Genomic DNA, 17,342 nt, shown 5'->3' with positions numbered 1-17,342 from the left:
CCTGTCAGCGCCTCCGCGGGTGGGGCAGCGTCACGTGCATCTTGGCCTGACCTAAGAAGCTAACCGCGGTTAGGGTAACCCACCGCCTTGCACCCGTGGTTACCCGGGGACCGAGCCGTCTATTTAACATCGGGGCCGGGGGCCTCGTCTTCCCGGATCACGCAGCGGCTCGAAGCCAGAAGAGAGTGAGACAAAAAAATTTCCCCATTAGATTTTAGGTGAAATCGCAAAACCCTAGGTGAGGATGTCGAACCCGAAGGTGTTCTTCGACATGACCGTGGGCGGCGCCCCGGCGGGGCGGATCGTGATGGAGCTGTACGCGAAGGACGTGCCGCGGACGGCGGAGAACTTCCGCGCGCTGTGCACGGGGGAGAAGGGGATCGGGAAGAGCGGGAAGCCGCTGCACTACAAGGGCAGCAGCTTCCACCGCGTGATCCCGGACTTCATGTGCCAGGGCGGCGACTTCACCCGCGGCAACGGGACCGGGGGGGAGTCGATCTACGGCGAGAAGTTCGCCGACGAGGCGTTCAAGCACAAGCACGAGGGGGAGGGCATCCTGTCCATGGCGAACGCCGGGCCCAACACCAACGGGTCTCAGTTCTTCATCTGCACCGTGCCCTGCAGCTGGCTGGACGGCAAGCACGTGGTGTTCGGCCGCGTCGTGGAGGGCATGGACGTCGTCAAGTCCATCGAGAAGGTGGGATCCCGCGGCGGCAGCACCTCCAAGCCGGTCATCATCGCCGACTGCGGCCAGCTCTCCTAGATCTGTGCTGTTCCCCTTTCCTTATCCCCAGTACCAGTCGTCGTCGTCGTCTGAGTCCCTAAATAACGAGGTGCGGTGAGTCGTGTGGTGGTTTGGTGAGACGAGATCGAGATCTCTCCCCAATGGGCGTTGGGTTTTGGTTGGATTAGGCGGAGTTCTTCGATTCGGTGGTTGAGTTGGATCTGCGATCCATCTTGGGTTTATCTTAATTCGTGTCGCTGATGCTTCTGTTATGCTGCTGCTACTGCTATCAATCAATGAGAAAAAAAATCGATAAACATTTGGGATCTAACGCTATGTGTGTGATTTTGTGAGATTTGTCGCCGCGTGATGCCGCCCGGCTGACTTCGATGTGATTTGTGCGACTACGCTTATCCATTTGGTTATTATTATTTTATTACTTTTCAAAAATATTAAAAAACGTACGATGGGGATGCACAGTGCTTTCTGGACTGAAGGATCTCTGATGCTACCAGATCACGATTATATCGAAGTAAAAAAAAAGTAATGGAAGAATGAGTACTAAAGGTTTCTTTTTTTCATTATTAACAAGTAAATTCTTTTGTTTTGGACCTAATAAGCTAACAACATTGGGGAGAAATCCCAACTAATCGAGAAATGAGAGTATGAGACAATCTACAAAACATTTGATCCTGATCAAATAAGAGATAATAATACAATAGTTAGCGACAGACAAATTAACTAGGAACGCATTTTATCATTAGTTTTTTCAACTAAAATGTTTTTCTCTCACAAATTGCGCCATAACTTGCATGCACGAATTCATGAATGACCCCCCAAGGGAATCACGGCTTTGTTGAAATGTCTGGCTCGCATTTGGCTCCCAAGTTGTTGCCAATTCAAAACGTATAATTGAGTTGGAAACATAACTGATCAATTTGACAGGTCTGAACTCCAAGTCTCGTCTAATACATTGACGCTAAAAGTTTTTATGTGTTCGAAAGAAAAAAAAAATACTCCGAACCAAAGGAGAACCCCAAATAATCTAAACCCACGACTTTATCTTTTCGTTTCTGCTTATGCTATAAACCAAAATTTAAATTTTTAACCATAAATTTGAATGCTTATAGGCTTATTTTCAGGACTTGGCTTTTAGTTCGGTAAAAACATATATATAAAATTTTTATGTATAAATTACTTGTAATTTATAAATATAGTATTTGAGTTTTTCCGTAAAAACCAAACCACCACCCTCTCAGTTGTCGAGCCAAAAACACGGCGAAAACAGATGCCATGCCACCACCACACCAGCGATCATGGCAGCGACGCAGGAGATGCTTGATTCGATCCATCCATCGATCGATCAGTCGATCTTCCTTTAGTTTCCTTTTTCACACACGCGGCTGCGTTGCGAATCACAAAAAAAAAAAAAAAAGAAGAACATCTTTCCAAGTTGCCCTCTCTGTGCAAAATTCTGTTCTCATGGTGTTCATATTTTTTGCAAAAGAAAGAATGAAAGGAAAGGGAAGAACGAGAGGCTGCATGTCATTGACATTGCGAAAGCGTGGTGGCGACGCACTGAACCTGTCCGTGATCATCGATTCTACGATTCCAATTGCCATCTTCATGATAGATACTACCTCCGTCTACGTCTACGTCGTTGACTTTTTAACACATGTTTGATCGTTCGTTTTATTTATTTTTTAAATATATAAGGCTATATATATATGCATAAAAATATATTTAATAATAAATGAAATATGTAGTACGAATAGTAGCTTTTATAAAAAATCAACGGCGTCAAATATTCAGTGACGGTGGGAGTATATAGATAGATACTTTGATGGTTGATGCAGCTCCCTGGAAAGGCCAGGACGCAAGTCACGATTCACAAGTTCATCATTGGAAGAGCAGAAAGATCACACGCATCTAGCTGCTGGACCTGGAGCAGCATCCACTGCTTTTTGCATGAAATGCAAGTGATCCGTAGAACTATAAGACATGAAAGAATCATGATCTGTCTGCCGTTTTAGTCTGTTTGTGGTTGGCACGTAGTCGAGCCTGATCCCATGCTCATTTCCTTGTTTACATAAACAGGGGAGTTCTATAAACAAGTGGAGAATTTTGTTGTGTATGCATACGCATACCACCAAGATTGACACCCTATTTTTTGGACTTTTCTTATGTATATAAGTCAAAGTTTGAATTTTTAATCTTGAATTTAAAATTGATTTTGAGGGTTTTTTTAAGTTTATTTTCAGCTGTGTCTTTTGGATCGTTATGAACGTATATATAAAATTTTTATTCACATATTATTTTTAGTTTGCAAATATGTCGCTTGTCATTTCATTTAAAAAACCCAAAAGATGACCCCTGATTTGTGGCGTGTTTCTAGATGTCAAAACAAGCTGATCTAATCGAAGGTGTTCACATGTGTATGAATCCTTGAGATTGTATTTGTTTTGCAAAAAAAAGAAAAAAAAAACTCTTCAGCCACCTTTTTTATCAACAAAAGTTGTTTGAGCTCCATCATAATCGACAAAACCCGCTCGGGAGTGGATTTCGGTGGCCAAACACAAACGCGTTTTTAAACAACTTATCTATAATAGAACTTCGGAGCAAAGAACACAATAATTTCACATGATTTTCGTACGAAACAGTCAAATTTCTGTAATTTTCGTTTGAAAATCGTTCAAACCGAAGAATCCATTAGCGTTTGCATTTTTAAAAAAACGAATCCAGGATGGGCCGGGATAAGGATTGAGGCCCGTCCAAAACGGGGGGGGAGAACCCAAGTCTGGCTGCCGCGCCGCTTGCCGTCGCTTCGCCGGCGGTCGCGGTCCGGCGATCTCTGCCCAGCCCAGGATCCGCCTCCAGGTATCCCCCCGCCGTTCACGAACCGGCGTCCGCGTTCATGGGGGGCGGGAGGAAGCGGCGACGCCGGGACGGGTCGGAGGCGCCGGCGATCCACCCGCGCAACCGCTACGCCGCGGCGGCGCCGGACTTCGCGGCGCTGGCGTCGCTCTACCCGTCCTTCGCCCCCTTCGTCTCCGTCTCCCGTGGCGGCCGCGCCTCCATCGACTTCACCGACTTCGCCGCCACCCGCGAGCTCACGCGCGTCCTCCTCCTCCACGACCACGGCGTCAACTGGTTGGTACTCCACTAGTTACTCCTCACTGCCATGAACCCTAGCCCTTCTCGTGTATGCCCATTTGCTTCCGTTCGCTTGGTAGCGCAGTTACGGAGCTAGAGTGTGCTCATTCATGTACCGCTGCTGAAGGATTATCACAATTCAGCATCGAGTTCAAGCTGTTGCTTCTCATTTATCATTCTAAACGTTGATGCTAGTTGCGACTATTAGAATATTACATGAACAGTTCAAAATTTTCAAATGAACTCTCTGAGAAGTTTTAGGTGCCATATTTGATAACAGCAAGATACAATTTTACTTGAAGGAACCATTGAAGTTCGTTTACCTTGTAAATTATTTGCTGCTCAACAATGTTCTTTGCTAACTGTCATCCATTCGGTTTGTGATCAGCATCTTGTTTAATCTAATGCATGGACATGATATTTGTCACTAATTACTGTCAGGTGGATTCCGGATGGACAACTATGCCCTACCGTGCCAAACAGATCCAACTACATACACTGGATCGAGGATCTTCTCTCATCAGACCTCATACCACCATTATCCAGCTCAAATAAGACCGTGAGGGGCTTCGACATAGGCACAGGTGCCAATTGCATCTACCCTCTACTTGGGGCGTCTTTACTAGGCTGGAGCTTTGTTGGATCTGGTATGCTTCAGATCATTGCAATATAAGTTTTTGCAAAGCATCTGTTAGAGCTCCTTATGTTAAGCTACTTAGCTAGCTATATTCCAAAGCATTTTGCTTAGTTCAACTTCTATTTGCATTTCTCTTTTAACTGGATTACCCTTGTGTTTGTAGATGTGACTGATGTTGCTCTTGAATGGGCTAGAAAGAATGTGGAGAACAACCCACAGCTTGTAGATCTGATTGAGATTAGGAATGCAAACAAAATGTCCTGTTCTTCTGAATCTGAAGCTGTTGTTGGTGAAGCAGACAGGGAGAACACTTTAGAGCCAGTGGATGGTGTAGGATGGTCGAAACTATGTATCCTTCTTGGCGTTGTGAAGGATTGTGAGAGCTTTGATTTCTGTATGTGCAATCCTCCTTTCTTTGAAAGTATACAGGAAGCTGGTCTTAATCCAAGGACTTCGTGCGGTGGAACTGCTGAAGAGATGGTTTGCCCTGGTGGTGAGCAGGCGTTTATATCTCGTATAATTGAAGACAGTGTTTCCCTTAAGAACTCTTTCAGGTGGTTCAAATACTAATCTACCTTGTTAACAGACTTTTAATTATTCCTTTGTTCATGGTGGTCTTTTGTTTTTTTAGGTGGTTTACATCGATGGTTGGCAGAAAAGCAAATCTAAAATTATTGGTTTCGAAAATTCGTGAAGCTGGGGCATCAGTTGTGAAAACTACCGAATTCGTGCAAGGTCAAACAGCTAGATGGGGCCTTGCATGGTCATTCATTGCTCCAAGGAAAATGGTTGTTAGATCCAGTGCACCAGGAAGAGCCAACCATTCTTTCATGCTTCATGTTGGTATCATGTCACCCTTTATCCCTTGATTCATGTCATCATTTAACTTGATAAACTGTACAGCTATTTTTTATTTAGAAAAAAGAAAAAACTCAACTCAAATCTTATTTACAGATATATTTATATGTTTTTGAACATTTACCTGCACCATTTACTCTTTATTATAAAGGGCTAATCAACCAACTTGTATTTTTCTGTGAGTTATTGACACTAAGTTGCCACTACTATTTGTGCCTTCTCAAGCTTCTTTACTTCAAAATCTCATTTACATAATGATATTCAGGGCCTTCGACGTGAATATGGTGCATTCCAAGTGCTGAAGTCAGCTGAGACTTTTTTCCATGCTTCTAATCTATCATGTAAAATTGACTCTTCATTGTTTTCTATTGATGTAAGACTCCTTATTAATCTGCTGTATATTCTTTTTGTTAAATTACATATATTCATGCACTGACCTTTTTATTATTGAACAAATCCTAGTGCATCAATATCTTTCTAAGAATTGCATGAAATATTCTTGTTTCAGGTTACCTTATCAGATGATCTGGCTCAGGCTGCAATGTTGTTGGATGAATCTGATTCTGTAGAGGGCGTTTCTACAAAGCTTCATAGTGCTGTTACAGGAACTTCCTTCCGCATTTCGGTATGCTGAGGATAAATTTGGTTGTATACTATATTTTTCAGTCATATATTTGTGTTTTCTCTCTCTAAATGTATCAGTTTCAGTGTATCTTTCCAAAAAAATTCCATTGCCGTTTTCTTTTTCATGTAGGTGTTTGAACAAATGCCTGGAACACTTCTGGTCAAAGGTTCGTTATTGAACAAAGCACTATCGGGTAAGCCTTGTTCTTAATGTGAGAGATGTCACGTTTTTTGTACAAACACGCAGATACACCTTTATTGGTCATCAAGGCATAACATGGTTTCGCTTTCTTGATCTTGTTGTTTTACGTAAATTTCATTTTATGTTGTTTCAATTGAGTCCATTTACTACTCTTGTTGATTTGAGTCCCAAGTTATTTTGTTGAGTCTAACAGCATCCCTCTTTGTCTGACCTTGCCATTATCTATTTCCATGTGAAATAGACAATTATGGGTACTTCATATGTGTGTATAAAAAAAACTAAAAGTCAAGGACTATTAATCTATAAATCATGAATGTGACATGACAACAAATCCATCCTCTGGGACTCGTGGCCGGTCCCTCTCCCTAATCCCTATTGTTCTTCTGGCTATCTTTCATACCCAAAGCATCCAGTGTGATCGCCCTTTTGCTGGCGACATCAATTTTCCAGCTACCATCACTTTCATTTCAGTCGATAAAAAAAACATGGTTTAGCAGTTTAGCTTATCTAGTCTTTATTTTTATCTTGTAAGATATGACAACAATGCCCTTGATTTTACCTGTGCACCTTTAGCCACTGTCCAGGCACGGTTGTGGTGCTTGGCTACCATCCTCCCTCCACCGCTGTTGGCATTGGCGTCCTCAATCCATCACTGACTCACTTCCGCTCGTGCCTCAAAGCTTTCTGTACCCATCAAACCCATCTTTTTCTAGCATCATGGGTTAGTTTGTGTTCTGGTGAGCTGTTTTGCATCTCAACCTGACTTCTAGTAATCTAGTGCATGTCTAGACCTGACCATGTTACCAACAATGTTATCTGATTGTCCAATTAATCAGTCCCCTAACCTCGATTAGGCTAGTCGAAACGGTCAGGCTGATTAGAAAACTTATCTTCCGATTAGCCGATGGTTAGGTCCGATCAATCAGGCGATCAGAAGGGAGTAGCGATCAACTGATCAAACCTGTGACTTTTGGGCTAGCCTGGGCAATATTAGACTTTTAGTTGGCTGGCCTATTCTAGGTAGGTTTACTGTTTAGTCCCCTCACCCTCTCAGACATCAAAGCTCAAAGGTATTACCATCTAACCATCAAATAATTCCTCTATTATTGCATTTTATGCTGCACACTACATAGTATTTAGGTTCTTATGTTCCGGTAAATGTACTGTAGTACTGTACTGATCGTTTCGATTAATCGGCCTGATTGGTGCCATAGCGATCAAGTCCGATCGGCCGATAAGAGAACGTTGGTTACAAACGGACATTGATTTGGGAAGAGTTATACTTTGCCCGTTCCTTGTGCTAGGAAGGGCAAATTTCAGTATGAACTGCCATAACACAAGGTTACTTGGTTACTCCATTGGCCAGTTTACTGGTGAAGAAATTTCTAAAGGTAACCAGATCTATGTCATATAATATTATAGGTGCTGAGTAGCACAGTGACTTTGAGATAGTCAGTTTCAGGAGCATTTGGTTAAATGGTAGTGGGTCAATCTTCTTCCTAGTGGCACTCTTAAGTCTTAATGGTGATGATTACCAAATACAGGCCCTGCAGTTTGCCATAGGCACACTCAACTGTTAATGATACTAGCAAAGGGCTTGATTAGACAGAATGGCATGTTTTGAGCTTTTAAATCAACAAATAATAGTTCATGGTGCGATGGAATTTAAAGGTTTCAGGTCTTAAAAAAGTTCAATCTTTCCCCTTTTTTTCCGCACAATTGGATTCGATTACATTATTAGCGAAGAGAGAGATATGGATATTGTACCAACCTGTTAGCAAAGTCTGAAAAGATATCTTGAGCTTAAACAAAAGAGAACCCTGAGATCACTTGAATTTAGGTAGCTCTAAGTTTAAACATCGGGACAGTCCCCTGCGTAATTGTGCATCTGCTGCAAACCCCTCCTGGCACTGTTACAGCATGTTTATGCAGTTCTTGTTCCCGCTCCTGCAGTGATAGCGTCCTTTATCTCCTCCTATTGCAAACCTACCACCATATAACTCCATTCCAGATTCAAGCACATATCTCGTCTGTCTGTATCGTTGGTGCCCTGTTTGGGTATTTGTGTCTTTTCCTTTTCTTGTGTGGACTTACCTATGATGCATAAAAGACTAAAAGGGCAAGGTGGTTCGAGAAAAATAAAAGGGCAATATGGGTACCTGAATCTCGATTCTTTATCTATACTCAGGACTATTGGCACTCTCTTTTGGACATCTGAGGTGACCTTACAGTGCATATACGCTCAATCTTAATGAAATCTGTTTAAGAGAAATTTTTGATGCACCAATTGGTGTGAAATGTACAGCTGGACATGAAAAATACTGTACATGCCCTTCTTTGCCAAGCTGTGTTGGTCCTATAGTCATGAAACGGTCCCGAGAATTGTCCTAGTTGTCTATCCAGTAAAGAAGGGTAACACTGGTACTGATGCCTAGCTGGCTCTAGCATATGAATTGTCACTGGCTCTAGACAGCTGCTAGTGCTAATTCCACGATGGAGACATAAATGACACTTGAACGCTAGGGACCATTGTTGCATTGAGAGAGATTGGTTGGTTAGTCTGTAGGAAGCAGATCCTGTAGATACGGATCATATGGCATGTTGGCATTGAAGCTGCTTCTTTTGTTATTGACTGTCGACTGACCGTCCTTGCCTTTGAAGATAGAATTATTCAGGTTGTAGAGTGAAGCAGTAAATCATGGTCTAGTATGACAAGCAGACAGGAATCTCTAGCTGATCTCTCTGTTGAATAGTACTACTAAGAGATTGTTTCTCATAGAGTATTTCAAACCTGGTTAGGTTATATAATGCTCTGTTCATTGTTCATTCCTGTGCTCTATACATGTACCGCATGAGTATTTAGCATATTACCTTTAATTCCATTGGATTATATGTATAATCAACAAACACCCAGGGGTCTTTTGGCTAGCTCCACCAGATGGTGGGCTAGCAGGCCTAGGTTCGAAGCCTCGCTCTTAATGAATACCGATATGAGAGCCCTTCCTCTCGTAGCTCGCCTTTTTTTAGTATACATATAATCAATACGAGCTCCAACGGAATATGAACTAAACAGAACTTTTGTACTATGTACTATGTATAAGTTGCATGATATCTTCTCTGGCTTACTAGTACATCCATAAAATTCGAGTTGTTTTACTTCTATCTTGGTAACAAAATACTCTTCTTTTCTTTTCAGGTATCTTCTCATCCACATTCTCGCAGCTAGAGGACACACTAAAGATGGAATTCCTCAGTAAGGCACGGTAGTTAAAGGCCATCATTAGGGCCCTTAATTGTAAACTCCGATCGGCCTAATGTTTGGCCATCATGAGGCAGGCATGGCCCTGGACGGTAGCCACAGAGGTCAGATGTGCTGAGCTGTGATGAAAAGCTACTTGTGCTGCAGGACTTCTTGTCGCCCCCATCTTTTGCAGGTCTAGTAGTCACTGAGGTGCACTCTCACTGGGCAGGAAGGAAGCTCACGGTGCTTGCTTACAACGGAGAAAGACTTCTTCCTTTTCCAGATTCTGCAGTGACTTGTGCCACTACTGGCCGTGATGCTCGTATATGCATGAAGCTGCACCCAAAATATCTGTAGAAATACACTGCATCATCTATTGATCTGTAGGACTGGATGATTTCATACGATCCGTTCTGCATGGAGTAGTAGTACCTTTTGGCAATGATAAAATGGCAGGTGGCAGCTCATGTTGGGCAGTTCTTCTGCAGTCGACATTTTTTTTTCCTTTGGCCTTGTTTAGTTCCTAATTTTTCTTTTCAAAAACATCACATCGAATTTTTAGATATCTAAATAAAGCATTAATCATAGATGAATCAAAAAACTAATTGCACAGTTATGGAAGAAATGTTGAGACGAATCTTTTAAGCCTAATTAGCCCATGATTAGCCATAAGTGCTACAGTAACCAATATGTGTTAATGACGGATTAATTAGGCTCAAAAGATTCGTCTCGTGGTTTCTAGGCTAGCCGTGAAATTCGTTTTTTCATTCGTGTCCAAAAACCCTTTCCGATATCCGGTCAAACATTTGATATGACATTTCTTCTAAAAATTTTCTCAATCTAAACACCACCTACACACCACCTTTGAAATGATGTAGTCGACTGTTTTTAGTCTGTGCTTGCTGCTTTTCTTTCCTGTCCATTCCTTTGTTGTTTTGTGCAGAGTTATTTGTGTGTTTTTACCGGCGACTAGCAATGGCTTTGTTCCAAGAAATTTCATGTTACTACACTATTTTTGCGTGGTGCTGTGCGTAAGGGTTTACCTTTAGTTTGGGAGCGAAAACAACTCACTACTACTTGCGGAAAACTAATCGACAGCTTCAACTTTCGATCAACATTGTACAAAAACTAGCTTAAACCGACTGGTTTTCGCAAATGCCGATCTGTTTTTGCTAGAGACTTTTGCAAATGTATCATTAGGGGTGGACAGAAAGCTCGTGGCTCATTAGCTCGCTTGACTCGTGACAAACTCGGCTCGACTCGACACGTTTCATTTTTCTAACGAGCCGAGCTAGCATTTTAGCTCGTTAGAGATAACGAGCCAGCTCGTGAGCTACTCGCGAGCCTAACGAGCTAGACCAAAAACACGCGATTCATCGGCGTTCATTGATTCTACCGCGGAATGCATGTGTTCACTACTTCATAGGTTCACCATGTGATATGTTGGTTCAAACTTTAATATTTAGATACAATTTCATATGATTTTCATGTTTGAACTGAAAATTTGCTTGTATAATCTATTGAAAATTGTTTAAATTCACTTTTCATGCATGGCGCACGAGTCTAACGAGTCAGCTCGAGCTTTCTAACGAGCCGAGCCGAGCCAGGTTCTTAGCTCGTTACGATAACGAGCCGAGCTGAGCCAGCTCATTATCTTAACGAGCTGGACCGAGCCGAGCCGGTTCGTTATCCACCCCTATGTATCACTGATATTTTTTTCTATATTATAAGAATGTCACTAGCATGAAAGTTCTATGATATTTTTATAAATATATAGTGGCAGCTTCGAAAAAAAAGATTCAAAACAGTGATAAATTTGATATAGCTTCCTTTTTGTAAATGTAGGTGCAAATAAGAACGCATGTCGTGAAAGGGAAACTAACTAATCTCAACCACCTGATTGAGAACCCGGTTCACCAATTGGGTTTGATGTTTGTTGCACGTCCTTTTCTATTACCCATTACTAGCTCATTGCCTCTCAATATTGATGTACATTTGTGGTACGATAGGCTTGGTAAACACCGTGGCGTTAAATGTAATCTTCTATGGTGTCAATAAGAAAAACTAATATCAACATTTAGGCTTATGGACGTCTTTTTTCGGAGCTAAGCTAATTCATGTGAAACTCAGACGAATATGGTATTGTGGAAAAACTAAACATTATATTTACAAACAAAAAATAGTTTATAAGTAAAACTTTTATATAAGTATTTTTAGCGATCTAAAAGCAAAATAAAAAAAACTCCAAAATCAAGGTTGAAAATTTAAATTTGACTTATTAGCATAAGAAAAAGTGAAATGATGATGTTGTGGACCATCTATTTCTCAGAATCTTAAGCTACTTTAAACAGACTCTAAGACTATAAGCACTTTAGGAGTTTATAATTTGTCCAATAATATTATCGCTTTTCTACCTAGTTAACTTATTCCTCTTTCTTGTTTCTACCGATTACTCCATGCATTTCTTTTTATTTGGCGATATTGACTTTAGGTCTCTGTTTGACCATCTGTCTTATTAAAGAAATATATAATAATTATTTTTGATTTGAATTATTACTAAAATTACTTTCAAAATGACTTATAATTTTGCATATTTGCACAAAACTTTTGAATAAGACAACAATCAAATCAAATGTAATTTTAAAAGTCAATGGTGTTAAATAAAAAAATCAGAGGGAGTATAAAATAATCTTATCACCTCAAAAAATCCTAACCATACCTCGCCTTAACTTTAATCTCCCTAAAAATGCTTAGAATGTGATGTGCCTATATTTTTGAATGAGCAGGGGCGAATCTAGTTTGGGGGTTATGGGGGCTCTGGCCCCTAATCCTCCGTGAAAAATAAATAAGAGAGGAGGGCGGGGGAATAAGAAGTAGGGGCTGGTCCGACTGGAATAAGAAGAATGTAATCAATCTTCCACCATTTGGACTGTGGATCCGCCACCGTGAACAAGCAAATTCCAACGTGAAAACATCCTCTACTGCTAGAAGCCTTGTCGAAGCAGAGTGAAATGTAACTCAACCATGGTTTCATAATAATTATTGGAAGCTGATCCGGACTTTGCACTACGATTTAGGTGGTGTTTAGATTGAGAAAATTTTGAGAGAAGTGTCACCTCAAATATTTGACCGGATATTAGAAGGGGTTTTCGGACACGAATAAAAAAACGAATTTTACGGCTAGTCTAGAAACTACGAGATGAATCTTTTGAGCCTAATTAATCTGTCATTAGCACATGTTAGTTACTGTAGCACTTATGGCTAATCATGGGCTAATTAGGCTCAAAAGATTCGTCTCAAGATTTCTTCTATAACTGTGTAATTATTTTTTTGATTCATCTATGTTTAATGCATTATTTAGGTGTCCAAAAATTCGATTTGATGTTTTTGGAAAAAAAATTTAGAACTAAAACAAGTCCTTACAAACACAGGAGCACACACGGTGACGCACACCATGACAACGCGGAATGGATCGCAGAATCACGGCTCGGATCGGATGGAGCAGAAGCATTCACGCGCGTAGCCACCGCCGCACCCAATCCCACGAGCCCGCCTCCGGGGCCCCACCCGTCAGCCTTACGGGGTCAGAGCCTGCCCCCCGCACGTGCGAGCGAGCGGGGGGCCCCACACGTCGGTGTCTGATCCCGAGGCCCCACCTCCCCCGACCGTCCAGATCCCGGCGCGCGATCCCAGCCGTCCGATCCACGCGTCGCGTTCCTCGTATGCCCCCGCCGCCGCCGCCTATAAATACCCCCCCACCCCTTTGGCTCGGTCTCCCCCCAACCAGATAAGATCGCACACGCGGTGCGAGGCGAGAGAGAAGGGAAAAAAAAATCTAAGCCAAACCCTAATCTGATCCGAGGCTAGGGTTTCGATCTCGATCGGCGGCTTCCATGGCGGCGGCGGCAAGGCATCGCGGGACGGTGAAGTGGTTCAACGACACCAAGGGGTTCGGCTTCATCTCCCCCGACGACGGCAGCGAGGACCTCTTCGTGCACCAGTCGTCCATCAAGGCCGACGGCTTCCGCTCCCTTGCCGAGGGCGAGCAGGTGGAGTTCGCCATCTCCGAGAGCGAGGACGGCCGCACCAAGGCCGTCGACGTCACCGGCCCCGACGGATCCTTCGTCAAGGGCGGCGCTGGCGGCGGAGGAGGAGGCGGCGGCGGCGGGGGTGGCTTTGGGTCCCGTGGCGGGGCCGGATCTGGCGGCGGCGGCCGCAGCTATGGTGGTAGCTGGGGCGGAGGGAGGAGATCCGGCGGCGGCGGCCCTGGCGGGGCCTGTTTCAAGTGCGGGGAGTCTGGCCACATGGCTAGGGACTGCTTCAGCGGCGGAGGCGGCGGCGGCGGTGTTGGTGGAGGTGGTGGCGGCGGCGGTGGCTGCTTCAAGTGCGGCGAAATGGGGCATATGGCTAGGGACTGCTTCAACGGCGGTGCTGGTGGAGGAGGCGGTGGTGGCGGCGGCGGCGGCGGCGCCTGCTACAACTGCGGTGAGACCGGACACCTCGCGAGGGACTGCTTCAACGGCGGCGGCGGTGGCGGCGGAGGCGGCGGCGGGAGGTTCGGCGGTGGAGGCGACCGCTCCTGCTACAACTGCGGCGAGACCGGACACATCGCCCGCGACTGCCACAAGTGATGGATTACACCATCGATCTCCCCCCTCTTAGATCTCGCCTAAAACTTCACTCTTAAGTCGGATTATTGCTTTAGTTTTGCCGCCGATCTGGGTCACTGGGAGAGCGCGCTTGCCTGCTATAACGGAGCCGCCCTTTTTTCTCTTTCCTTCTTTTGCTCTTGGGATTTCGGTTTAGTTTTAACTTCAGCTGCTGCTGCGGCTGCTGCTGCTGCTCGTGTGATGCTTTTGCTGCTGCTATGAGTTGGTCTGGTCCTCTGGTTCAGGTTAAGAAGACGTGATGTCTGGATTGGTTTTGTGTGTTGCGCGAGGAGATTGACAAAATCTGTCTCCTTTTTGTGGTTTCCCCGAGATGAAAAAGATGATTATTGTCGGTTACTCTATAATTTTTACCAGCTCTGTCGATTCCATCAGCATGTGATATATATTCTGCCCTTTATGCTTGCATGATAGTACCGGTACTAGTTCAGAGGTTTACTACTCCATGTAAGGCTTGCTAGCAAATTAAGGAGCTTGTGGTGATTTTGGTTGCTCCAGTTGATTAGGATGATTCAGATATTTCTTATATGTTGCATTCATCTGTGCTGGAGGAAGAAGAGAAACAAAACAGTGAGTAGTTTTGTTCTTAGGAGTAGTTAGGGGGGTAGCTTGTGCTGCATCTGGGAATCTGGGTGACACTGTTGTCAGTTCCCTCAGCCTTGGGTGTCATACTGTCATGTTGTGTCTGGTGTTGTTTTGGATCTCTTTTGTTGGCTAGCAGGAGAAACAAGTGGTGATTGCTTTATCGTCTTTTGTCGTCCTTGATCTGTGGTGATCTTGGATCATGGAGTTCGGTACCGGTGTATGTTATCAATATAACTCCAGTCTTAAGCAACTGTTACTGTAATTCATCTATGGCGATAGTAGTAGATCCATGGCTGATGGATGGATCTTAAAGCAAAAAAGGAAGAATTTTTCGTCTTATTGACCAATGCAGACTGTGCCGCATGATGAATGCTTCATCATGAATACCCTTTTGTTTCTTCCTGGGCCCTGGGGCGTACGATCTGAGTTGCTTTGTGTGTGGCTCCTGTATTTACTGAAATTACACTTGTGCCATTCGGCCAACACCAGTATGTGAGTAATTCGTGGCCTTGTGGCAGCAGCTGGATTTAATCCAGGTTTTGTCTGGTAAAGTACTTCTCACTGCCTGCTTGTCATTTTGGTTATTTTGGCAATTGTTTACTGGTGAAATTAGTGGTTTGCCACACAATGTCTATCATGGGCACATTTAGGATCCAAACTGAACCATTATTTATTTTTCCTTATTTAAAAGCCGTGTTGTTCAGAGCGATTTGGATTTGGTAATTCTGCAGGGAATCCACTTGGTCAGGTAGCCTAACAAAGAAGGCAGGGGTATCAATTAATATTTAAATACTGAATTAACAGCTGCTGTTTGCAAGGCAGTACCCAAATGATTGATGCAAGGCAGTACCCAAAAAATTGAATCTAGTGTTGGAAGAGTATATACTGCTGCCTCTATCCATAATAATCTTATTTTTTATATCCAACGTTTAACCATTGGTTTTATTTAAAAATTAAAAAAAATTAAAAAAAATTAGTTAGGCATAAAGTATTATTTATGTTGTATCATCCCGTAACAATAAAAATATTAATCGAAAAAAATTTAAAATAAAATAAAGAGTTAAAATATTGTATAAAAAACTGAAAAATAGAGCTATTACCGTAATAATAAAAATATTAATCGAAAAAAATTTAAAATAAAATAAAGAGTTAAAATATTGTATAAAAAACTGAAAAATAGAGCAGAGAGGTAGCGGACGAAGTAATTGAAAATGTCCTTGGGGAAAAAGGCTCAAATTTTCGCTCAGTCTTCCCCGATAAAAGGATGCAGAGGATGCAGCATGAGCTTAACCTGGTTTAGGATTGGCACTGAACACTTGAACAGGTGTTTGTGTTTAAGATGCCTGAGATTGAAGGACTGATCCCAGAACATAAATGACTAAATTAACTAATATAAATTAAAGGTCTTATTAGTACTACATTTGTTCTAAAATATAATCATTTTAAGCATTTAAATCTTATCTTAATTTTTTTATATTATTCACAATACTATTTATCCTGTTAATTACTTATTATTTAAGATTTATTTTATTTTATCCCCACCGCTCCTATTGTTATTCATTTCTTGTTATTAAAACGTACTACCTCTTTTCTTAACCTTAATTCTTACTTAAATAATCTAGAATCAGTTCTAGTTACTCTGGTAAGGTTAATATATTACTCTCTCAAGTTTCAAATAATTGACAACAATTATTGTTTATTTGATAACTTTGACCATTCCTTTTTTAAAAAATATTATGTATTTTGGAAAATGTGTTATATTTGTGATGTGTAACATATAAATATACAACAATATAATTTTTACTAATCATTAATTTATTATTTAAGTGTTATAAATGATCAAAGTTAAAATAATAACGATCAACGATGAGAAGTAAACAAGAACGAGCGAGTATTTAGAGGCTGTTTAGTTCCAAAAAAATTTCACCCAAAAACATCACATCTTAAATATAGATAAAACGAAAAACTAATTTCACAGTTATGTGAGAAATCATGAGACGAATCTTTTGAGCCTAATTAGTATGTGATTAGCCATAAGTGATATAGTAACCCACATGCGCCAGTGATGAACTAATTAGGCTCAGAAGATTCGTCTCGCGATTTCCACGTCAGCCGTGAAATTCGTTTTTTCATTAGTCCAAAAACCCCTTCTAACATCTGGTCAAACGTCTGATGTGATATGTAAAAATTTTTATTTCACCTGCTAGACACCCCGGGAAATTGTTTTACTACTGCTCACCGTCCTCGAGAGATTAGTAGATTAGTTTAGGTTTTGGCAGCATGGTGCAGGCTGGAGAAGACAGTAGGCAGGCAGGTGTTCATATGCGGAACAGTTTAGTTGATGGGATCCAAAAGCGAAGGCAGAGGCAAACACCAGCAGTAAGGGTTTCTTAGATGTGTAAACTTTTTAGCCTTATATTATATTGGATGTTTGACACTAATTTAAAGTATTAAATATAGACTAATTAAAAAACTAATTTCATAAATGAGAGTTAATCCGCAAGATGATTTTTTTGAGCTTAATTAATCTATAATTAACAAATGTTTACTGTAGCATCACATACGCTAATCATAGATTAATTAGGCTCATTAGATTCGTCTCACGAATTAGTCCAAGATTATGAATGAGTTTTATTTATAGATTACGTTTA

General features: G+C 42.0%; 3 protein-coding genes across 4 annotated transcripts; all 3 read left to right on the top strand.

The window, feature by feature from the left end:
• The first annotated feature begins 143 nt into the window (after positions 1-143).
• Positions 144-1,055, top strand: LOC102711405 (peptidyl-prolyl cis-trans isomerase). The gene has a single exon (XM_006646737.3). The coding sequence runs from the start codon at positions 245-247 to the stop codon at positions 761-763; it is 519 nt and encodes a 172-aa protein (XP_006646800.1). The 5' UTR covers positions 144-244; the 3' UTR covers positions 764-1,055.
• Positions 1,056-3,059: 2,004 nt separating this feature from the next.
• On the top strand, positions 3,060-9,996 carry LOC102710182 (RNA N6-adenosine-methyltransferase mettl16). 2 transcript variants are annotated; one of them, XM_040521340.1, is made up of 8 exons: positions 3,060-3,874; positions 4,319-4,461; positions 4,678-5,068; positions 5,146-5,353; positions 5,638-5,745; positions 5,881-5,997; positions 6,127-6,190; positions 9,395-9,996. In XM_040521340.1, the coding sequence occupies exons 1-8, from the start codon at positions 3,639-3,641 to the stop codon at positions 9,463-9,465; spliced, it is 1,338 nt and encodes a 445-aa protein (XP_040377274.1). In that variant the 5' UTR covers positions 3,060-3,638; the 3' UTR covers positions 9,466-9,996. The 2 variants fall into 2 exon arrangements, with proteins under 2 accessions (XP_040377274.1, XP_040377273.1); XM_040521339.1 differs by having other exon boundaries at positions 3,061-3,874; positions 4,319-4,524.
• Positions 9,997-13,220: 3,224 nt separating this feature from the next.
• LOC121053528 (glycine-rich protein 2-like) lies at positions 13,221-14,490 on the top strand. Its single transcript, XM_040520662.1, has one exon. It carries the CDS (start codon positions 13,333-13,335, stop codon positions 14,068-14,070), a length of 738 nt encoding a protein of 245 aa, XP_040376596.1. The 5' UTR covers positions 13,221-13,332; the 3' UTR covers positions 14,071-14,490.
• The last annotated feature ends 2,852 nt before the right edge of the window (positions 14,491-17,342 follow it).

Source organism: Oryza brachyantha, chromosome 2 (assembly GCF_000231095.2).
Source record: "Oryza brachyantha chromosome 2, ObraRS2, whole genome shotgun sequence".
Classification (NCBI taxonomy): Eukaryota; Viridiplantae; Streptophyta; class Magnoliopsida; order Poales; family Poaceae; genus Oryza; species Oryza brachyantha.
The sequence above is the reverse complement of the archived record's forward strand: the minus strand, read 5'-3'. Positions and strand labels throughout refer to the sequence as shown.